This window comes from Taudactylus pleione, unplaced genomic scaffold (genome assembly GCF_031769625.1).
Source record: "Taudactylus pleione unplaced genomic scaffold, aTauple2 ptg000021l, whole genome shotgun sequence".
Lineage (NCBI taxonomy): Eukaryota > Metazoa > Chordata > Amphibia > Anura > Myobatrachidae > Taudactylus > Taudactylus pleione.
Window position 1 is genome coordinate 20,824,051 of NW_028284423.1, and position 24,493 is coordinate 20,848,543.

The 24,493-nt window shown below is 42.4% G+C and overlaps 1 protein-coding gene across 5 annotated transcripts in view; it reads left to right on the plus strand.

Moving 5' to 3' along the window:
- The window catches only part of WDR17 (WD repeat domain 17), a 197,716-nt gene that overhangs the window by 78,761 nt on the left and 94,462 nt on the right, over positions 1-24,493 (plus strand). For all 5 annotated transcript variants that reach the window (XM_088448511.1, XM_088448485.1, XM_088448493.1 and 2 more), the window contains 4 exons: positions 2,924-3,052; positions 3,355-3,538; positions 6,959-7,189; positions 15,413-15,664. In XM_088448511.1, the coding sequence (XP_088304637.1) occupies positions 2,930-3,052; positions 3,355-3,538; positions 6,959-7,189; positions 15,413-15,664 (790 nt within the window). In that variant the 5' untranslated portion in view covers positions 2,924-2,929. The remainder of the gene's footprint in view (positions 1-2,923; positions 3,053-3,354; positions 3,539-6,958; positions 7,190-15,412; positions 15,665-24,493) is intronic.

Here is a 24,493-nt window from a genome sequence, read left to right on the forward strand (position 1 = left end):
AATGTGTGATTTAGCCCTAGAAACACAACACTGATTTAGATTGATTTAAAATCGATCAAAATCGATCTTTAGTAAATATGCTACAAGGTCTATGGACCTCATTCAGACCCGCTCGCAAGCACTGAGTGCTCGCAAGTGGGTCGATGTTTAGGCCCTGCGCACGTGCAGCGGCCGCACTGTGCGTGCGCAAGCCCCGGAGCGAGAGAAATTCTGTCACTCCAGGGCTCGCTGCCAGCGGGGCGGCTGTCGATGTTGATCGACAGCTCGCCCCGTTTAGTAGGCGGGGAGGGGGGGTGTTTTCACAAATGGAGGTGTTCCTTAAGGAACGCATGCCGTTTTGTGGGCGGCCACACTGACATCAGCAGTGATGTCAGTGGGGAGTTTCCTGCTCAATCAGAGCAGGAAGCTCCCTGGGGCTTGCGGTTGTCGAGACCCAACCTCAAGGGTCTCGTCGCAAGCCCCGATGGTCGCGATGGTCTTGACAATCGCAACCATCACCCTGGTTGGTCGCTAAGCTGTGGGTGGTAACTCACAGCTTAGCTAGTGACCTGGAGGCAAAAGACAAGCGGCCGCCCACATTCAGAGCAACCGCTCGCATTTTGCGAGCGCCTCTGAATGAGGACCTACAGTCAGGTGCATAAATATTGGGACATTGACAGAATTTTCATATTTTGGCCTCTATTCACCACCACAATGGCTTTGAAATGAAACAAACAAGATGTGCTTTAACTGCAGACTTTCAGTTTTAATTTGAGGGTAATTATATCCAAATCAGGTGAACGGTGTAGGAATTACAACGGTTTCTATATGTGCCTTCCACTTTTTAAGGGGCCAAAAGTAATGTGACTATCAACTCAAAAGCTATTTCATGGACAGGTGTGGGCTATTCCCTCATTATTTCATTATCAATTAAGCAGGTAAAAGTTCTGGAGTTGATTCTAGGTGTGACATTTGCATTTGGAATCAGTTGCTGTAGACTCTCAATATGAGATCCAAAGAGCTGTCACTATCAGTGAAGCAAGCCATCATTAGGCTGAAAAATCAAAACAAACCCATGAGAGAGATAGCAAAAACATTAGGTGTGGCCAAATCAACTGTTTGGAACATTCTTAAAAAGAAAGAACGCACCGGAGAGCTCAGCAACACCAAAAGACCCGGAAGACCACGGAAAACAACTGTGGTGGATGACAGAAGAATTATTTCCCTGGTGAAGAAAAACCCCTTCACAACAGTTGGCCAAATCAAGAACACTCTCCAGGAGGTAGGTGTATATGTGTTAAAGTCAACATTCAAGAGAAGACTTCACAAGAGTGAATATAGAGGGTTCACCACAAGATGTAAACCATTGGTGAGCCACAAAAACAGGAAGACCAAATTAGAGTTTGCCAAACAACAACTAAAAAAGCTACAGTTACAGTTACAGTTCTGGAACAACATCCTATGGACAGATGAGACAAAGATCAACTTTTACCAGAGTGATGGGAAGAGCAGAGTATGGAGAAGGAAAGGAACTGTTCATGATCCAAAACATACCTCCTCATCAGTAAAGCATGGTGGTGATAGTGTCATGGTGTGGGCTGCCAATGGAACTGGTTCCCTTGTATTTATTGATGATGTGACTGCTGACAAAAGCAGCAGAATGAATTCTGAAGTGTTTCGGGCAATATTATATGCTCATATTCAGTCAAATGCTTTAGAACTCATTGGACGGCGCTTCACAGTGCAGATGGACAATGACCCGAAGCATACTGCAAAAGCAACCAAAGAGTTTTATAAGGCTAAAAAGTGAAATGTTATGCAATGGCCAAGTCAATCCCCTGACCTGAATCCGATTGAGCATGCATTTCACTTGATGAAGACAAAACTGAAGGGAAAATGCCCCAAGAACAAGCAGGAACTGAAGACATTTGCAGTAGAGGCCTGGCAGAGCATCATCAGGGATGAAACCCAGCATCTGGTGATGTCTATGCGTCCAGACTTCTGGCTGTAATTGCCTGCAAAGGATTTGCAACAAAGTATTAAAAGTGAAAGTTAGATTTAGGATTGTTTAGTTTGTCCCATTACTTAAGGCCTCTTAAAAAGTGGGAGGCACATATAGAAACTGTTGTAATTCCTATACCGGTCACCTGATTTGGATGTAATTATCCTCAAATTAATTCTGAAAGTCTGCAGTTAAAGCACATCTTGTTTGTTTCATTTCAAAGCCATTGTGGTGGTGAATAGAGGCCAAAATATGAAAATTCAGTCAATGTCCTAATATTTATGCACCTGACTGTATGTCCCAATATAATACACATTATCCAAATTTCTCACTTTGCTCTACTGCTCTCCATCTGTGATTACAGGAGTGTCTTACCTAGTTCAAACACAAACCTGTTTCATCTCCACTTAAGAATGGGTACTCACATAAAGATTTTCTGTCCAACCATCCAACTAGTTGATCGGTTGGAATGAAAATCTGGTAAGGTATGAAAGCAAATGACAATCAGCAATTTGCTCCCAAACGCCGGAAAATGGACAAAAACTGTTGTTTGAACAATTGTTTAGATCAAACATTTAACAAACTTGTCTGACGACCATTTTCATCTGTTTTCTGACATTTAAGAGTAAATTGCTGATCATCATTTACTCCCCATATGTTACCAGATTTTCATTCCAACCAATCAACTAGTTGGATGGTTGGACAGAAAATCTTTACATGTGTATGCACCTTGACAGTACATTCGCAACTAACCAAATTATCTACCACAGGTATACTGATTGTACTAAACACTGACATTCTTTTCAAAGTTTTATGCCTACAGTATAATTTTCATTCACACTGAGATATGCGCTGGTGACACCTCCTAGACCATATATATTGAAGAGACTTAAATCCTGTTAAGTGAAACTAATTTTATGCGCTTTGCTCTTATTGTTACAGACGAAGATGTCTCAAGTGAAACAAGTGGGTCTTTTGGCTGCTGGGTGTCAGCCATGGAACAAAGATGTCTGTGCCGCCAGTGGAGACAGATTTGCCTACTGTGCCACATTAGCTATTTATGTGTATCAGGTACATTCATCTGCCCTGTAAAAACTTACAATAATTATTATTTAGTGTACTTTCATTAGTTATCAGGCCTTCATTTGTTCTAATATTATGACTATAATGTACTATAAACCGTGCCTTTATTAGCAAATGCTACATGAAGAATGTTATTGTGTTTTTGTTTTTATAAATGATTTGTTATAAACTAGGTTGTATATTGTGGGCACACTAAAGTTTTATCTACCTAGATGTTTTACTGCCATTTTAGAGTTATATCTTGTATACAATTATTGCTTAATTTCAAACACTTCCCTATTTATTTCAAGCTGGATCACCGATACAATGAATTTAAGCTTCGCGCAATCATGTCGGAGCACAAAAAGACAATCACAGCCATCTCTTGGTGTCCTCACAATCCTGACATGTTTGCAAGTGCCAGCGCGGATAATTTAGTGATCATCTGGAATGTCGCAGAGCAGAAAGTGGTTGCCAGGCTTGACAGTACAAAAGGTAAAATGAGATAGCACAGCTGTCACAGGATAATTACAGATGATCAGCACTGTACAAACTGAATATTTGTTTGCATCACCTAAGTTGGATTTGTTACAATATTGTTGATCCCATTTAAGCAGGGATGCTGAGAAGGAGGGGGGGAAGGAGTGGGTATTATTTACCTGGTCCTGGGCTTATTTAAGGGGCCCGGGCAAGCTCTGCAGAGGTAACAATGCCCCCTCCTCAGCAGTACGCATAGCAATTTTCATTCCTTTTTTTGGGGAGGGCGGATTGGTGTGACCCTCCCTCAGTTTCAGTAACTCCGCCCCATCACCTGGGCCCCTTTATTGCTCTCTATAGTCCTGCTATTGAGTCACACTTTTTAGTACCACATGCAGCTCATTGATTCTTGGTGATTAATTTCAACACCCACATAGTGGGGGAAATACTGACTCATTTTAAGATAACATGTAACCTGGACCATTTGATTTACATACTTAAATGACCATGGGGTCTATGTACTAAGCAGTGATAAGTGACAGAGTGAAAAGTGATAAGTCTGTGATAAGGTGCCAGCCAATCAGCTCCCAACTGTCATCTCACAGGCTGTGTTTGAAAAATGACAGTTGGGAGCTGATTGGCTGGCACTTATCACAGACTTATCACTTTTCACTCTGCCACTTATCACTGCTTAGTACATAGACCGCCATGTGAATTACACCCCGGGTGGAATGAGCATAAGAACTTTTAAGAAAAGAATGGCACAATATCTGCCCTTGATCTGTCTAGCATGCACCAGTAACATGACAGACAAGCCTGTAGCTGAGCCTTTCTTTGAATTTGGACCCCAAATCTCTTCACTAAATTATATAATTATAGACTGGGATTCCCCACGTTTCAATGTCAGTAATGGGTATTGTAGTAATTACCTTTTTCAGGGACAGCACTTCAGTTTAAAGGTATATTTACACTTACTGTACCTTTGCCAGAGGTATAATATGTTCACCCTAGTGACATGTGACGTGCATGCTTTATATTTTCCTTTTGCTTCACTGAACTTTCCCAATGTAAGAGCGCCCTATTCCAGTCCAGTTCCGCCTCTTCAGTTGTTAGTGCAGATGCGTATGAAACATATAAACATTGATGTTGTTCAAAATACCAATCTAAAGATTTAATTTTATTGACCATTTACATTTTCATTCCTGTGAATGGGTCGTAAGGGTCCCTGTGCATTGCTTTGCCCAGAGCCTACAATGCTGTTGACACAGCCCTGCTCAGACACCAGATAATCAAGGTGATCCCTAGTACTAAGACCCAGCACAGTCTGCAGCTTCCCTCGTTATACCCAAACTCTTAATAAATATGTGTACTACAATAACAATATATATTTACAGACATGTAAAACTCAGGTTTTTCACTAAGGTGAAGAATGAAGAGTTTCATACAAAAATCAGCACCAGTGTACATGATACCAACATTAAAATACAGCTCAGGACTATCAACTTATTGATCAGCAGTGGCGTAACTAGAGTATTTGGAGCCCAGGGCAAGTTAAAAAATGGAGTCCCCCCAAGTATGTGTGTGCTGCAAAAAGTGGGCATGGTCACATGCCACAAGGGGTGTGGTCACTGAAAATGGAGGCATATCAACATGACACACCACCGTTTCTTGTCACTCTGGGAACATTCCTTTTGATTCCATATGCATGTTAATGCCCCCAGTAGTAGTGCCCCTCTTGCAATTCCCACTGTAGTTAGTGCCTCTTATGCAATGTCCCCAGTAGCAGTGCCCCCTGTAGTAATGCCCCTTATGCAGTGCTCCCAGTAGTGCCCCTTATACAGTGCTCCCAGTAGTGCCCCTTATACAGTGCTCCCAGTAGTGCCCCTTATACAGAGCCCCCAGCAGTGCACCCATAGAGTGCCCCCAGTAGTGCACCCTTATTGAGTGCCCCAATAGTTCTCCTTATGCAGTGCCTCCAGTAGTATCACGTATACACTGCCCCTTATGCAGTGCCCCTTATACAGTGCCCCCAGTAGTGCCAATTATACAGTGCCCCCAGTAGTTTCCCTTATACAGTGCCGCCAATAGTGGTCCCCCTATGCAGTGCACCCAGTATTGCCCCTTATACAGTGCCCCCAGTACTGGTCCCCCATATGGAGTGCTCCCAGTAGTGCCCCTTATACAATGCCCCCAGTAGTGCCCCCTTATACAGTGCCCCCAGTATTGCCCCTTATGCACTGCCCCCAGTAGTGCCACTTATACAGTGTCCCCAGTAGTGCCCCTTATACGGTGCCCCCAGTAGTGCCAGTTATACAGTGCCCCCAGTAGTGCCCCTTATACAGGGCCCCAAGTAGTGGTCCCCCCTATGCAGTGCCCCCAGTAGTGCCCCTTATACAGGGCCCCCAGTAGTGCCCCTTATACAGGGCCCCCAGTAGTGGCCCCCCTATGCAGTGCCCCCAGCAGTGCCCCTTTTACAGTGCCCCCAGTACTGGTCCCCGTATGCAGTGCCCCAGTAGTACCCCTTATACAGTGCCCCCAGTAGTGTTCTCCCCTATGCAGTGTCTCCAGTAGTGGTCCCCCCTATGCAGTGCCCCCAGTAGTACCCCTTATACAGTGCCGCCAGTAATGGTCTCCCCTATTCAGTGTACCCAGTACAGGTCTTCCCTATGCAGTGCACCCAGTAGTGGTCCTCCCTATGCAATGGCTCTTACACATACAGACCAGATACAGGGAAAAAAAAAAACAATACTTACCTGAATCCCCGCTCCTGCGCCCATCCCCATCCGCTCCTCCGTTCTCCCGCTTGGCACTATGAGAGAGACATCATGACACCTCTCCAATCACCCACTGTGGGAGCCGGAAGGCAGCACTCAGGAGTGAACATCAGCGCGGCTTCAGGTGTGAGTGCAGCAGCCAATGAGAGTCTGTCTGTCTGTCTGCTAAAACAAGCACACAGCTGCCGGGTAGTACAAGTGTACTACCTGGCGCCGGCGGCGATGTGTTTGTTACTGTGTAGTGCGGACTGCAACTGTCCTAGACAGTGGTCGGCGGAGTGGGCCCCCTCCCCCCTGCACCCCGCCAGTCCAACGGCGCCCAGGGCAAGTGCCCTGCTCGACCCCCCCTAGTTATGCCACTGTTGATCAGTCTGTTGGTAGACTAGTTTACAAAATAACTTTTTAGTTAGGGCAAAGTTTGATGAATCCATGAACTAATACTCTTAGCTCTAGTGTTATCCACGTAAGCCACGGTCAGATGTCAGATGAGATCCAGTGTGGACCTCCCGAAAACCCCTAAAGGATTCCTCTCATGTAATAGAATTACGTGATGTTTTTGAGCATTTATCTAGCACTTACCATTGAAGTGATCGATTGTTCCTGCAATATGTACACATATGACTTGACATGACTGTTACAACCTTGTATGACATTTTCTTTCTAGGAATGCCGGCCTCGTTGAGTTGGTGCTGGAACTCAGGGGATGCAGTGGCTTTTGTATCACATAGAGGTCCACTTTACATTTGGACTATTTCTGGGCCTGATAGTGGTGTGGCTGTTCACAAGGAAGCACATAGTTTTCTCTCAGATATTTGCCTATTTCGGTGGCATCCAAGAAAAAAAGGAAAAGTTGTCTTTGGACACACAGACGGAAGCCTCTCCATTTTTCAGCCAGGTAAAGAAGTGAATGGCATTAATTAAGGGTGTATAGCAGAGGTTCCCAAACTCAGGGCCTGATTCAGCAAGGAACGCAGTTGCTAATACGCACGCAATCGGTCGATTATTTTGCACTGTGCATGCATCGCAGCGCACGTGTGCGAGCCAGACGCTGCAGTCAGATCTGCATACACAGAGGCTAACCAGATGAACGACAGAGTGATTGACAGGAAGTGCCATTTGTGGGTGGTGACGGGAGATTGGCCATGTCAACACAAGCGTGCCAGTGCATTTCAACGCTGTTGCATGGGTGTGCATAAATTATCCATTGTGATACCAGACGCCTCCTGAGTACTCATAGCGTGCGCAGAAGTTAGCAATTCCTGAGTGAGGTCTGGGCTTCCTTAACTGTGCATATGGGTCCGATGTTACTCGATGTTACCAATTGTTTCACTATGTTGGCCAAGTGTATGAAGGATAGTGGGCGTCCTTATGTCAGGCTGCGTTCGCAATGCAAACCAAATAGACCCAAAAGATTGTTGGATTGCGCTTCAGAGTGTAGCTTAATAAAATATACTACAATGTAATAACCACTTGACTTTGAAACAAAATATTTAGACAAGGCTTCTCTTAGTAAAATATAACAAATTTAATATACATAATAAAAATTTAGCAATTTGGCACATATGAGATATAACAAATCTACCACATAATAAAACATACATGTATAAAATAGTGTCCCTTGGACTTAAATCATTCCTTGTATAAAACGATGTAAAATATGAAACCAGGTAACTTGAGTATAAATCCTCACTAATGAAATACAATTAGTCACAGTCTCCTGTATAGTTTAGTTGCGTACATATAGTGTGCAATGCTCACCAGCAAGTTGAAAAGCACAAATTGGGATTCCTTTAGCTTAAGTGTACAGGATCCAGAGGAAATGCTTTCACTCAATATTAGTGTGTGCCTCCCCGTATAACTTGTGGAGGATGGCGGCAGTGCGTCTCTGCTGTATGGCTCTCCTCCTGAGTCTGGGGAACCACAGTATCTGTTTACAGCAGCTGGTGTGGTATCCCAGCACTGATCACACCGGGTCCTCCCCGTGGGGATCACTTGCCTCTGGTTACAGCCGGTAATAGCCACTAGATATTGGATGCACATTGATGGACCTTGGTATAAATAAAGTCCTCCAAATGGTACAGGGCAACACAATGTGACTGAGCAGGTATATCTGGATTGCCTGGATGCAGTTTGTGGGCACTATTATGCAAACATTTAATTTACACCGCTGATATTAGCAATGCAGTTGCGTGCGTATAAGCAAAATAGCGATCCATGCTGAATCAGGCCCTCAGTCCTCAAGCCACCCTAACAGTTCAGGTTTTAAGGATATCCATGCTTGACCACAGGTGACTTAATTAGTACCGCAGTCAATTTGATTTAACCACCTTTGCGCAACCACAAAACCTGAACTGTTGGGGAGCCTTGAGGATCGCATTTGGGAACCTCTGGTGTATAGTTTTAGAATTATAGCAAAAGACAGTAGAACAATGTTACAGATTGTAACTCTGTTTTACATCCACCGCCACCCCCACAGAGGCTGCACTTGCCCCTTTACCCCTTGAGCTGTCCCTATACATACAGTATGTTAATATGGTAATATATTTATAAAAAGAAAGATCAGGTGGTGCTGCATAAATTATTCAAACCAAAAATATAAAGTCTCACAAATAATTTAATGTAAACAATTAATTAAATACTAAAACGACATATAGTGCATACATAGTCACTAATACATGAACACATGTCTCAAAATAACAAAGGGCCTGATTCAGCAAGGATCGCAAGTGCTAAGACGCATGCAGTCGGTAGATTTTTGCGATCTGTGCATGCATATGCATCACAGTGTGCGTGTTCGAACTAGCCACTGTGATCGAGAATGAGCGCACAGTGTGTATGCAGACCCATTGCAGAGTAATTGACAGGAAGTAGCGTTTGGGGGTGGAGACGGAGGGTGGTCAGGCAAACACAGTGCGTTGGGACGGCGTTGCAGAAGTGTGCATATATTAGTCACTGCAATACCATATGCAGTCTGAGGCCTCATAGACTGAATATAGACTGAGGCCACTGAAATGAGCAATTCCTAATAGTATTTGAATCATGTTGATACAATAAAATACAAATGTGTAGCAATGGTTTGATAAATTTAAACAGCAACAATAGTATCGATGAAGGTATCTAAATCCCCACAGCTCTAATAATAAACCCCAGACAGTTGTTGCCAATTGAGTCCTCACAGCTGCGTCCAGCTCGAGAGGAATAACTCTATGTAGAGATAAGTGTTGGATAATTGATGGCCCCCATGGTGACAAATGTCCTCTGTGAGAATACCTGATATATTTACTGTTAAAATGTCTGGTCCGCAATAGTACAGGTTTAATCACTTGTATGTGTTATTAAAGGTTGGTCAGCAACTTTCTGTTTAGGATAGAGTTACCTCATAAACTCAGTCCAGCAACAGCCTTTAGGGCTGGATAACTTGGCTTGCTGCGGCCGTGTAGGAGCCTTGTGGTCTGGTAATTCTTGGCTAGTAGTGGCCAATGGGCGTGAGCAAGATGCAGCCTTTGAGCTGTGTAGCAGCCTTGAGGGCTGGTATGACTTGGCTGGTAGTGGCCTGTGAGATGTTAGCAAGATGCAGCCTTTGGGCTGTGGAGGAGACTTGAGGGCTGGTATGACTTGGCTGGTAGTGGCCTGTGTGCCGTAAGTAAGATTGTATCAACATGATTTGAATACTATTATGATGTCTTTTATGTATTGAACATTCATTACTAGAGTACCTTTATATGTTTCTTATTAAAATTTAATTTCTCAAAAGGCGGGAATCTGCGCGTGCGGAGACCCTTCTATGCCTCTACCTGATTGACATGCAGATGCATTTCAGGGGTGGGGATGCCTAGAGTTCCCGGAAACGAGGGTGCATCAGCCCCATTTTCCGTGAGTGGCAAGATCAGGAACTGCGTCTACGGATGCAGTTTCCTGGCTCGGCGCCGTCCGCCAACGCGACCTCGGTCGCAGTGCTGGGATCGCAAATGAAGCAGGGGGTGTCATACAGCTCCTGCTGCATTTGTATATTAGAAGTATATGAGAAAGATTTCTGGACTGCACACCCTGAATATATATATATATATAGTGGGAGGTGCTACCTGATGAGACTAATTGCAGGCACAAAAACAGACAAATCTCAGGTGCACAACTCCAAATTATTAATAATATATAAATGCAATAAAATTTTGCAATCAATAGAGGTTTTTAGCATAATCTTGGCGAAGGTTATGGCCCTACCCACCATATCCAGGTAACCTCTGTAGGGTAGGTCCCTAACATACTACAATTCAAATCCAGAGCGCAGGACACCCCCAAACTAGCCCAGCTAAGCCGCCCCAGGGCACCACCATAGTAAGAAAAGTGCAGTGTGAAAGAGATAGTTAGGAGCAGCTACTGCTGCATATAAAGAATGAAAATAAAAAGTGAGGTACATATATAATAATAAACAAACAGTGAAGGGTTAAAATGTGTTATAATTGCATTTAAATATTATTAATAATTCGGAGTTGTGCACCTGAGATTGTCTGTTTTTGTGCCTGCAATTAGTCTCATCAGGTAGCAGCTCCCACTATATATATATATATATATATATATATATATATATATATATTCAGGGTGTGCAGTCCAGAACTCTTTCCCATATACTTTTGATGTGCTTTATTGCACACCTGAGGGAGAGGAGACGCCCTCAGTCTGGATTAGCACCCCTACCTTATTGGTTTAAAAGCATGGAGTCTTGTAATGAATATGCACACTAGTATTAGGCACAATTCTAGGTAAGTCCTACAGGTTTTATATACTGTAGTGTAATTTTGGTTCATTTGTGGGGCATGGGTCCCCCTGGATTGCCTTTGTTGATCTGTTTCAGGGCACAACATTATAACACATTTTTCTTTTATAACACATTTTAACCCTTCACTGTTTGTTTATTATATATGTACCTCACTTTTTATTTTCATTCTTTATATGCAGCAGTGGCTGCTCCTAACTATCTCTTTCACACTGCACTTTTCTTACTATGGCGGCTTAGCTGGGCTAGTTTGGGGGTGAAATAACAGACAGCGCTGCAATCAATAGGATTCCCCACACAATACTTACTTTTAAAAAATATATATTTATTAATACATGAGCAATATAAAAATATTTTACAAAAAAAGAAAATTGGCCAATATCAAAAAAGAAAACACAATATTGAACGTGTCTTAAGACTTATATAATATTCCACTTATTCCAATAAATAAAATAATTTATAAAATATACTAAACAAAGACACCATCAATATGGTACCATCAATTGGATAGCTATATGCACCACACATGTATAAAATCATACACTTCGTTTCAGAGCAAGCATGTAAAATACAACCAATCAGCTCTGGCTGATCATACTAATATACAGAGCTGAAATCCACTTATTCAATGGGAAAATGTCCTTTCCATTGGATTTCAAATTGCAGGAAAAGATAAAGATATATTTGTTCCCTTCTATAGAAGGGAACAAATATATCTTTATCTTTTCCTGCAATTTGAAATCCAATTTATAGAAGGGAACAAATATATCTTTATCTTTTCCTGCAATTTGAAATCCAATGGAAAGGACATTTTCCCATTGAATAAGTGGATTTCAGCTCTGTATATTAGTATGATCAGCCAGAGCTGATTGGTTGTATTTTACATGCTTGCTCTGAAACGAAGTGTATGATTTTATACATGTGTGGTGCATATAGCTATCCAATTGATGGTACCATATTGATGGTGTCTTTGTTTAGTATATTTTATAAATTATTTTATTTATTGGAATAAGTGGAATATTATATAATTCTATAAGACACGTTCCATATTGTGTTTTCTTTTTTGATATTGGCCAATTTTCTTTTTTTTTTATTATTTTTATATTGCTCATGTATTAATAAATATATATTTTTTAAAAGGAAGTATTGTGTGGGGAATCCTATTGATTGCAGCGCTGTCTGTTATTTCTACTATTTTATTAAAGCTTTCTAAGAAGGGTTGACAATTCCCTATCAACAACAGATAGCTGCAGCAAACTTATTGGTTCTGCCCACAAGTGCATGGTTAGATATGCGCCAGGATTTCTCTTCTCTTTTGTTTTTGTATAGTTTGGGGGTGTCCTGCGCTCTGGATTTGAATTGTAGTATGTTAGGGACCTACCCTACAGAGGTTACCTAGATATGGTGGGTAGGCCCATAACCTTGGCCAAGATTATGCTAAAAACCTCTATTGATTGCAAAATTTTATTGCATTTATATATTATTAATAATTTGGAGTTGTGCACCTGAGATTTGTCTGTTTTTGCATTTGTATATTAGTAAGGACGGAATTGCAATTCCAACCGAAGGTGAATCACCCCCTTTGTACACAGCAGCTGTGCAACAATATGCTAATGCCACAGGAGGCGCCTGGTGTAAATAGATGCCTCCTGCCGGCTTCTGTGATCTGCTGCTGCATTTGAAGACCCAGCATCAGATCACTCTGCGTGAACAGGTTTCTCAGGGTAGTCAGTATTTTCACACACCTAAAGTCACTGAAGCTGCGTACAAGAATTCAGCCACTGGCTTCAGCACGCCCAGGAAATGAGGCCGACTGGCCCCTGCTTTCTGGATTGCTGCCTTAAACCACCCCTGCTCTGCCCTCAAATGGCCACAACCTGTCAATCAGGCTGCAGTGTCTGGGCACTGCAAGCGAGTTCGCAGAAGGAGATCTGCACATGCGCAGTACAGATCCTGCGCAGATCTTCAAACTACAGAGTTGTACACAAACCATCGGGTGTGCGTACAACTCTGAATCAGGCCCTTAGGGTATAAATAGATAGCATGGAAATAGTGTGTGTGCATGTGTCATTTCCCTTGTGTGTACATTAGTTATGGAGTTAATAATGAAATATGTTTTAGTGCTTTAATAGGAGCTTACATATTATATTTCAGCTACTTTCCTTTGTTCTGTAAATTAGCATTAGGACTGATGATTCTGTATTAATCACTAATTTCCTTTTAAATTATTTTACTACTGACTGAAATGTAAATGTATTTTTGGTATTAAAGATATTGTCTATGAAATTAGGCATATTTATAATTGATTATTAAAAACCAAATAATAATGATTTGGATTTGTTTTTTAACATAACAGAAATTTTCCTAATGTCTTCCAACATAAAGGTGGAATTATTTTTTAAACAAGGTCTTGAATCAACTGGCAATCTCAGCACTCGCTGAAGGCAACATGGAGGGGTGAAATTAACTTTATGATTGAACAAAACTGAATCTCTAATACTAAGGAAATATGATTATTTTATTAAGAATTAAGAATTTATCCTCTTGTTTTACCATATTGCAGACTAAATCTAAATGGTTCACAGATACAATAAACTTAATAGTGTCTTTGCATGTGACATATTTTGATTATCAATTGTATTCATTAATAACACGTTGTGTCTTCATCTGTGATTTAACAAAAATCCTAACATAGGAATAAATTCATCATAATGGTGAGAAACAACATAGATAGAATCCATTCTTGGTATATATTAGAGATGAGCTGTTCAGTTCCATTTGGTTATTATTATTTATATAGCATCAATATTTTCCTTAATAATAAAAACTAATATGTTCCAAGACCTCCTGGTTCAGTAGTATACAGATGCGCTCTGTTACATTGTGGCTGATCGTGCCTCAAACACTACGCTATGATGCACACTGCGATCGCACCATGCATTCCTATGGAGGCATGGACGTAGTGCACATACCCGCTCGCAGGCGCGCATCTCGCGTTATGTGTGGCGTGATTTGCCGTGCCAGGGGCAAGGATATAGCTGTGCATTTCTGTACATGTATGTCATTCATTTACCATACATTCAGGTTTTCATACCACTATTGTAAGTATCTATATTTAAATTTAATTTCCAGGGTCAGCTGGAGAGGATATTGTTTGCACATTACATGCAACACTGTCTAGGTCAGTGATTCTCAAACTCGGTCCTCAAGGCACACTAACAGTCCTGGTTTCAGTGACATCCATGCTTAAGCACAGATGGTTAAATCAAAATAACTAAGGTACTAATTAAGTCACCTGTGCTCAACTATGGCTATCCTTAAAACCTGGACTGTTAGTGTGCCTTGAGGACCGTGGTTGGGAACCCCTGCTCTAGGTGAACATGGCACTACATGCTCCACATACATGATAAAGATATGACCAAATACATCTTACATCCGTACTTTATAAGTTGCGTTAAACATAAAGGGGTCTATTTACTAAGCAGTGCTAGGAGACAGAGTGAAAAGTGATAAGGTGCCAGACAATCAGCTCCCAACTGTCATTTTTCAAACACAGCCTGTGAGATGACAGTTGGGAGCTGATTGGCTGGCACCTTATCACTTTTCACTCTGTCTCCTAACACTGCTTAGTAAATATAAATAGACCCCAAAGTGTGAGAGCCGTGCGACTCGGTAGCACTGCACATCTTTTTGTGCGACTTTTTACCTTTAAATGAATCTTATTTGCACTGCATGCAAAATGCTACATTACAGTGTCAGCGGCTGTGACCTTGTTATGGGTCAGCATGTAGATATAACCGTAGTCGCACACAGAATATAGGCATGCCGCATATCATTTTGATTAGCAGAAGCTGCCTGTGCATCCTGTTTGCATTGTTGTGCAAATAAGAGGCATTTGAAGCTAAAAGGTCGCACAAAAAGACGCTTGGTACTACAGAGTCACGCCACAGCATGGCGCGACTAAAAGGTCTGTTTAACGCGCAAGGAAGTAAGATATATGTTGGTACATCTGTACAATAAATCTCAACATTTTATCCAAAAAAAAAAATTCACAATTAGAATATACTGAAATTCATATGTATCTCAAAGAACAAGGAAAATGTTTTGCTAGTGATTGTAAAAAAAACCCAGAACAACAGGACTTTTGGCTTAGGGTATAAAATCCACATGACACATCTTATAAATCTGGCACTGTTTGCCCATGACCCCCATTCGCTACCCATGACCCCCAAACAAAGAAAATTGAAGGTGAACTTTCCTGGGCCAGCAACTCCTGTTTCATCTGTGTCCAGTGTTCTAGAAGCGATTTTTCTTCAGGACAGACCTCTGGTTTATGTTTTTAAGGTTGTAAGAGTCAAAAACATGTTCTGAGACCCGAGTCCCTGGAGGGAACTGATGAGGAGGATCCAGTGACAGCATTAGAATGGGACCCACTTTCCACAGATTACCTTCTTGTTGCTAATTTACATAATGGAATCCGACTGGTGGACTCGGAGTCCTTGTCTTGCATAACGACATTCAGTTTTCCAAGTGCAGCAGCATCTGTACAGTGCTTGGCCTGGGTTCCCACAGCTCCGGGGATGTTTATAACAGGAGGTAAGTATAACTTTTACTCATACGTCGCTGGTCAAGAGAACATTTTATTGAAACCTCTGTCATGAGTAGCATTTTCCCAAAGATTAAGCAACACTGCTTGTTAATGCATACTTACCTACCTTTTAGAATCTCTTCCCGGGAGAAGCCCGGGTAAGACAAGCAGCAGGGGGCCGATGGGGGTGGGGGCCTAACGAATTGCGTCATTAAGCCCCGCCCCCTCGTGGCAAAACTGCAGCGATTGGGTAAAATTTACATGGGGCGGGGCCAAATGCTGTGATTCATGCAGAATCACATCTTAAGCCCCACCCCCTTCACGGAGACCCGCGATCGTCGCGGGTATTCTCATTCTGCCCACTTCACTAGGAAGTGGGCAGAATGCGGGAGAAATGCCTACCCTTCCGGGGGTGCGGGGGTTACCCGAAAAATCGGGAGGGTAGGCATGTATGTGTTAATGTTATACCCAGTGCTTTTTTTTCTGATGGTACTCAAATCATTTTTTAGTCTTGTAAATAGTTCCAGATATAAAAGCAAAACAGTGAAATCATTCCCCAATAGTAATTCCCCCTGTAGCAGTGCCCCAATAGTAATGCCCCCTGCAGCAGTGCACCTATAGTAATGCCCGCTGAGGTAATGCCATGTATTAATGCCCCTGTACTAGTGGCCATATGGTAATGTCCCCATAGTAATGCCCCTGTAGTGCCCCCTGGTAAAGCCCCTGTAGAGCCCCCTGGTAATGTACCTGTAGTGCTGCTTACACACACACACACACACAAAAAAAAAACTTACTTTAAACCCCGCTCCTGTGACTGCCACCGTCGGGTCCGCCCGGCTGCTCCTCTGAACTATGGGAGAGACGTCATGACGTCTCTCCCATAGTGCCTGTTGGGAGAGCCAGAAGCTGGCGTTTCAGGAGAGAACTCCAGCCTTCGGCTAGCACAGTGCTGCAGAGAAGGAGCAGGGCGCCCGCTGGTTATAAAATCTCAGCGGGCGTCTGGCTTGGAGTCTCACTGGCGCTGGGTGCAGTGCTCTGAGTACAGCCACCTTTTTTCATAGAAATAAAGCACTGGTTATACCAGATCCTAATACAAAGTGACAAATTAATCCGATAGATATGAATTAATATAATATGTAGAGATTAGTGACGTGTTCAAACTCTCTTCTATGCAATATTTGCGGCATTCCATATTTGACCACAACATTTCTTATGTTCCGCATGTGAAATTTGGCATCAAGTGTTCCCAATCCTACAATAAATATCAGTGCCTGATCTACCTTTAAATTGATTAGGGTGCAGTCTAGGGCTCTAAAACTTGGAGGGGTGCCACCCAGTTGGCCGCCAGGAAATAAAATAAAGACCTAATTCATGACATGTTACTGTCGTTGTTAGCTTGTTAGCTGTCCAGCCACCCTGATGCAGTATTGAGGAAAGTTTTTAAGGTGACTACCAGATGATTTTGCCAATGTGACTATGTAACTGTATGTGCATTATGCTACAGCGCCATCCGGGTACCCTGAAGAGCTTTAGAGTCTTCCTCCCATTCCCCAGAAGCCAAAGTCTGTTTTACTCTCCACAAACATCATTGCATAGATGCCAAGATCAAACATGTTAGTTATATACATACTTACCGACTTTACAGGGCAGCATTCTGAGAGCAGCCGGAGAGGACCTGCTTCTTTCATCTTTGGGGGCGGGACCAGACAATAGCCGACATTAGGCCCCACCCCCTTTACAGACAGCCCCCGCGATTTGCGAATCTGTGAGGAGGGGACGGGACTAAATGATGCGATTTGCGCCATTTAGCCACGTCCCCTCTATACGGACCCGCAAACATCTTAGAAAATCTCCCCAACCTACCCACTTCACTAGGAAGTGGGCAGGATGCAGGAGACTTGCCTACTCTTTCGGGGTGCGAGGGTTTACCTGAAAAACCGGGAGCCTCCCACGACTCCTGGGAGAGTAGGCAAGAATGGTTATATAGCCACATGCGCAGTATAAATGGTGATTCACTAAGAATGCATACACACTAGAGATGTGCACTGACCCCTGTGTTTTGGTTTTGGTTCTAATTCATCATCAAGTTTTTGGTTTTGCCAAAACCATCCTGAAGTGTTTTGGTTTTTGATCTGTTTTTTTTTATTTTTTTATTATAAAACCACTAAAATTATGTAATTTGGGCCTATTTTAGTTCCTACAGTATTATGAACCCTGAATAACATTAATTACTAGTCATTTCCTGTCAATTTTTACCACCTCACAGCTCACAATATTGTTCTCACCACTATTGGCCAAAGGCTGCACCGTGGTAGCTGGCTGACTAAGCTAAATGACAGCAGTGGCACAAACACATGGCAGTTAAACTTCAAAATAATTTGGCACATCTAGGGGTATATTTACTAAAGTGCGGGTTTTTAGAAGTGGAGATGTTGCCCATAGCAACCAATCAGATTCTAGATATTATCTTCTGGAAGGTGCTAGATAAATGTTAAGTGGAATCTGATTGGTTGCTATGGGCAACATCTCCACTTCTAAAAACTGCACTTTAGTAAATATACACCCTAGTGTTTGTGGATACTAAATCAGGATTATTATTAGCACTGTTGATTAGTTATTAGATCTGTAGAGGTCTGTACAACTGGTCATTTTTGACCCTTTGCATCTAACTTTGTAAACAGTGTAGACAGCAGTACATGGTGTTTCTGTCATCAGTCTGCACATTTTTTAGGCTAATTTGTCTTTGCACTCTTTTGTTTGTTTTATTTATCTCTGATTAGAGGAGAAAAGTCTAAGTTGTATTGGAATTGGTGGGAATTTTAATTGTATACATTTTTTTCTATAATAGGTATAGTTATACAGTAGGTGAAGATGATTAAATTATTGCATTGTTTGGATTCCACTCTCTTGCCCTTTGTATCCAGTCCATTGGAGCAAGACTCTGTTGTGTTTTTTATTTTTTATACTCTTTCCACCCCTTTTTTATTTTATTTTTGTGTGTGCTTGGTCGCCTTTTGTCTTTGATTCTTTCCCCCTCCCTCTTATACCATGGTTTTTAATGTTATTGTTTTGAGGGGAGAGATGAGAACTATATGTAAAAATACAGCAGAAATCTCTAATCTTTTTCTGTTCTCAAGTTTATTATGCTCCTAAACTCAAACTGCAAACTGTTCCATTGTATGGCGTATGGGACCCCAATGCCTCTTGCCTGCCCTCACTGGTGGAAGCTGAAGAGTATTAGACCCTGTGTGATAGTACATAGCAGCCTAGCTTTTTTTTTTTTTCCACTTTTTTCTTGCTCAGATTTAACGGTTAAAGTGTACAGGTTGCTTTTTTTATAATAAAACTGAATGTGTACACCAAAAAATCTATAAATAACTATGCAGAGACCGAAAAAAATTAGATGGTCTTGAAAGCTACAGAACACCAATGCCCCAGTAAAGTACTGTATAATTTGCTGCCTGTCAAACACACACAATCTTGGCAAAGCCCATAATAAAAAGTGCATGATGGAATTGTCCTTGGGCCCTCCCTTATGTTGTCTATTAATAAGGACATGCACAGTTTAACAAACCAAGCAGTCCAGCAACAGGGACTGCCACTTTTGTGGCTGTAGTGCTTGGTTTGCTTGGGCCCCCACAAAACAAGTTACCGCTTGGCTTAAGGTGCCTAACAGCATTGTTAATCATCTCTACACTGGGAAGATATCATTATCATCTTCATCCACCTCACCCTCATCAGTGTTAACATCACAACACAATATTAGATCATCCCCACCGGAATCCACACATACAGAAGTCTCTGTACTTTGTTGCATTTGGCGGCAAAGGTCTTCCTCATATAATTTGTAGTTCATTTTTTTGAAAATGAGTTTTTTCACATTTTAAAGAAGTAGCTTACTACGCTGATCACTCACAAGGATCCTGGGTGTGCTACAAACCTCTATGTAAACACTGGAGGTTGGGCATCTTAAGTACACCAAAGCTAGTTTGTACAAGGGGCACCAAATTGCCTTTTTTTCCTCTTAGTAATCAAAAGGACTATGTGACATGATAATTTGCTCATTGTCATTAAAATAATCCTTCACAATTCTATTGATGCTTAGTGTATCAGATTGAGCCAATGTTAGCAACGTTATGTTTTTCAGCAGTAAATTTTCCATTTATTATTTGAGGTGATGTTTTCTTTAACATTATGAAATATTGTTTATATTTCTTAAACTTTCTTAAACTGTATTTCCCCTGGACTACCTTTAGTAGACGTTGAAGTATTATCATGACTGCTGGCAGCAGCCATAGCACTAGTACTGGGTTGCTGCTCCTGCTCTTCTGTTGACTCATCCATATTGACTCACAGCGCTCCTAGTATAAGGATGTCACCCTAATGATGTTACATTTTTTAGAACACAAGTTTTATCATTTTAATTTCATATAACAGTGCCTCAACACATAACACAGTGCCTGTAATGGTGGCACCCTAATGATGTTATGTTTTTCAGCACAAAAGTTTTACAATTTTAATTTTTGATAACAGTGCCTGAACACACAACAAACTGCCTTACAGCACCCCTAGTATAAGCTAGGTGGCACCCAAATAATGAAATTATATTTTTTAACAAACAAGTTTTATATTATTAAAAAAATGTAACAGTGACCCTTGAACACACAACTAACTCTCTCACACCGCCCCTAGTATAAGCTAGGTGGCACCCTAATAATTACATATTTTTTTAACACACAAGTTTTATATTATTAACATTTTGTAACAGTGCCTGTATAGACAACAAACTGCCTCACAGCACCCCTAGTATAAGCTGAGTGTTACCCTAACAGTAATTTATGTTATACTGTAATAGTTTTATGTTGTTTTATAAAAAAGTGCCCCAGTAGGCTTTTTAAGTAACAGTCCTGCAGTCCACTTCTATGGCATTTTTTGTGCATCACAGTGCTGCAGCAGTGGCCTTTAAACACAGTGGCCCTGATTCAGAGCCGCTCGCAAAAAGTGAGCGCTCTCTCTGAATCAGGGTGGCCGCTTTTTAAAAATAAAACGGCCTCCTAGCCGCTCGCTAAGCTGTGGGTGACCATCGGGCTTGCGACGAGACACTTGTGGTAGGGTCTCGTCTGCCGCAAGCCCCAGTGAGACTCCGTTTGACCAGCCACCCCCCCTCCTCGCCTACAAAACAGGGCGAGATGTCGATCAACATCGACAGCCGCCCCATTTGTAGCGAGCCCCGGATCAAGTAAATTTCTCACTCGTTCCAGGGCTCTCGCATGCGCGGTGCGCATGCGGAGTGTGCGTACTGCCCGGCCATCGACCCGCTTGCGAACGCATAGCGCTTGCGAGCGGATCTGAATCAGGCCCAGTGCTCTTTTTTTTTTAAAGAAAAACAGTCCCCCAGTAGGCTTTTTTTATTAACAAAACAAAAACAACATAGCGCTGCAGTCCACTGTTATGGCGGGGGGGGGGTTTTTTGCATCACAGAGTGCTACAGCTAGCCCACCATACACAGTGCCCCTGCCTTCAGTACTCATAACCGTTTTTTGTATTAAGTGCCCCTATACTACCCACACCCTCGCCCACTGGTCTCCAGTGTGAAATGGCTCCTGACCAAGATGGAGGGACTTTAATATGCAATTCAAAACACGTGAGATCTAACGCTGGGAAAATTAAGTTTTGCCTGGTTTTAAGATCCGAGCAAGGTGCGAAGACCCAAGCCCCAGCTCGGTTCCACTTGTAACCCTTAAGATCGGATGTATTCGGATTCGGATTCCAGGAATCCGAACCCGCACATCTCTAATACACACTATGCTCAGTGCTTAGCAGCATTACAGGGGGCGCTACAATTGTATTAGCCCACGGTGGCTGGAACCCTTAATCAGATAAAGATGCTACATAAGTTATCACAATGGTTTGACAGTGTTCCAGCTATATTTAAAGATTATAAACACAGTAAGCTGAAAACTTACAAATACAATGTGAAAAAGATGGCATCATCAGAACTTTACACTGCTGTGAAATTGTGTATTCTGCCGCAAAAACTGTGTTCAGTCCAAATCTGATGCAAATGTGCTGACCATAGTATGTACGGGCATTCAGTTCAACTGCACATGAGCAAATTGGCTCGCCGGGTCATGCACGCTTATATCTCCAGACTGGCCTGTCAAAACTGTTAGTTAACTCTTATAGCTCCGGGCTAGTTTCGCCAATGTGACTGAGTACTGCTCAGCTGCCTTGGCGAGATTTTATTCAGAAATTGTAGCAACAACAGTATTGCTACAATAAGTAGCTATAAAAAAGATTGTGCTTATCGCTGTTTGTTATGCTGGCCATACACTCTGCAATTATCGGGACGATCCGCCCGATATCGGCGGATCGCCGCGATAATTGCAGCGTGTATGCGGGCGACCGAGCGTTAAATATTGCTCGGTCGGGCATGCTGGATTGTCCAGCATGCCCGTCCGATGCGATATTTACCCGGGAAACTGTCGGCCGCATCGGGCAGTGTATGCCCAGCGCGGCCGACAGACAGACATTTCCTGTGTTCCTTCCTACGGAAGGAACAGGGAAATGTCTCCTCCCCCGGGGGCGGAGCGCGGATGTCGGGCTATACACTGTGAGATTTCTCTCACAGTGTATGCCGCGGACATCTGCGGCTGGCAGGCAGCCAGATAAAATGTCTGTCGGTCTGACAGACATTTTATCTGGCAGTGTATGCCCAGCATTAGCAAGTAGACTCCAGTGTCTCAGTGGGACTTGGTATAGGTAAAAAGCTGAAAATACAGTTATTAATTAATGGTGTATTTACTATCACTGCCCTTGCCTATGAATCCATATATCCACACCAGGCAGTCTACCAGTCTCACATGCAAACACTGCTTGATTTTTTATTACATTTAGAAAATATAAATTTATTGTTAAACACATAGGACATGGTTGTGAGCACTAGAAAATTGTCATTACAGGAAAAATATAACTATTACTAGAAACGCATATCCAATTAGCATTAATCACAGCAAACAGTTAATCGTATATGCACCAGAGTAGATTTCCCTAAGGGCAGGCATAACCATTAATTGAACTTAGACGGCCACCTAGGGTGCAAATGTTAGAGGGAACCAAAACACTGAATGTCACTCATTACGGTGTTTATAATGGCTGTGCACACATTCCTATACCGAGCACTGGCTGCTGACATGGAGATGAAACAGTCAGCAGCTTCTTACCTGTGACGTTCTCAGCTGCTGCTCATAGTCAGTGGTGATGTGCTGGGAGAGTGGCACTGACCTATGATGTCACTGCTCCCAGATGGAAATGTATCAAACCTTCAAGAGATATAGGCCCTCATTCAGAGCCGCTCGTAAGCGGCCGCTCGTTCGTTCTGACCGATGTTCGCACATCTGCGCATGCGTACGGATTTTAATACGCATGCGCGAACCAGTCAGTGCGGCCGAAAATCGTTTGTTCGCTATATAGCGAATGCCTGCTATTTTGAGTGACAGAAGGAGGCGTATGTGGGTGGTAACAGGGGAAGGTGCTTGAAAACGGGGGTGTGGAATTCGAACGCAGGCGTGCTTAAAGGTCAAAACGGGCGTTTTAAGGGAGTGCATAATTAATACAGCAGCGTCATTGACCATGTCACTTGTTTTTTTTTTACTCAGAACTGCTCGTAAAATAGTGGTTGAAAAAACCAGCCACAAGAATAGCGAGCAGTTCATACGCTGTTCGATGTACTCGATTAACCTAATAAATAGCGGACATGACGTATGTTGCGAGCGGCAAGGGGGCGTATTTTTCAAAATTACAACCGCAAGTTTTGCTCGCTCGTTCAGACTTAGAGGCGTGAACAGACCGCAATTAGCGAACGGTTCATTTGAATAGCCACCCCTTGTTTTAGAACGAACGACCGCAAATAGCGAGCGGCTCTGAATGAGGGCCATAACTTGGAGAAGTTGCCCATAGCAACCAAACAGCTTCTGTCATTTTATAGATTGTGCTGGATAAATGATAGCTAGAAGCTGACTGAATGGTATTGGCAAGTTTTCCTCTTTACCTTAAAGGTTTGATAAACCCCTTCCCCCCCCCCAAAAAAAAAAATACACACACACCAGACTAGTTTGGGCCCCATTCCATCTGTGTTTTAAGAAAAAACATAATAAAAATTAGAGATGAGCGGTACAGTTTCTCTGGAAGGCACTGTGTTAAAAAAACCATCATGGCACCATTAGGGTGACATTAGCATTAGGTTAGAGAAGGAGTTAGGTTTAGGTTTAGGAGTTTAATAGGTAAATCATTAAGTGCCAGATTAAGGTCTACATGGGCCTAGAGCTGAAATTTATGAAAGACCTATTGTGTGCCACCGCAGGGGTGTGTGACAAGCGATGTGTCAGTGTGACTAGTAATATGGAGGCATGACGAGTGCACAGGGTGTGTGGCTATCTTCATGGAGGGCATATCTGTCGCTTACCTTCCACCACCTTATAGTGGAGCTATAACAAGAAAAAGGGTTTTTTTTGTATGAAATTGTGATAATTGTATGGTCTGCAATACTGGACCAGGGCGGTAAGGGTTAACTTTTACAGTGTCTGTAACAAGAGAACAACCTGGTAGATTCAAGGATGTTACCTTTTTACAGAAACGGTAAAAATATTGGTGATGTGGTGGTCCGTAAAGATATCTTTCCTGGTAAGTGGTGGACAATACTTTCTATCAAAAAATAGGTGTGAGGTGTCTCGGATGCACAATGTGTGGCTATTTGGAGATGGGGTACATTTTTAGTACATCCCCACCCTGGCAAGAAATTAAAAATCAATTACACACATTCCTGCAGTAGCAGTTAT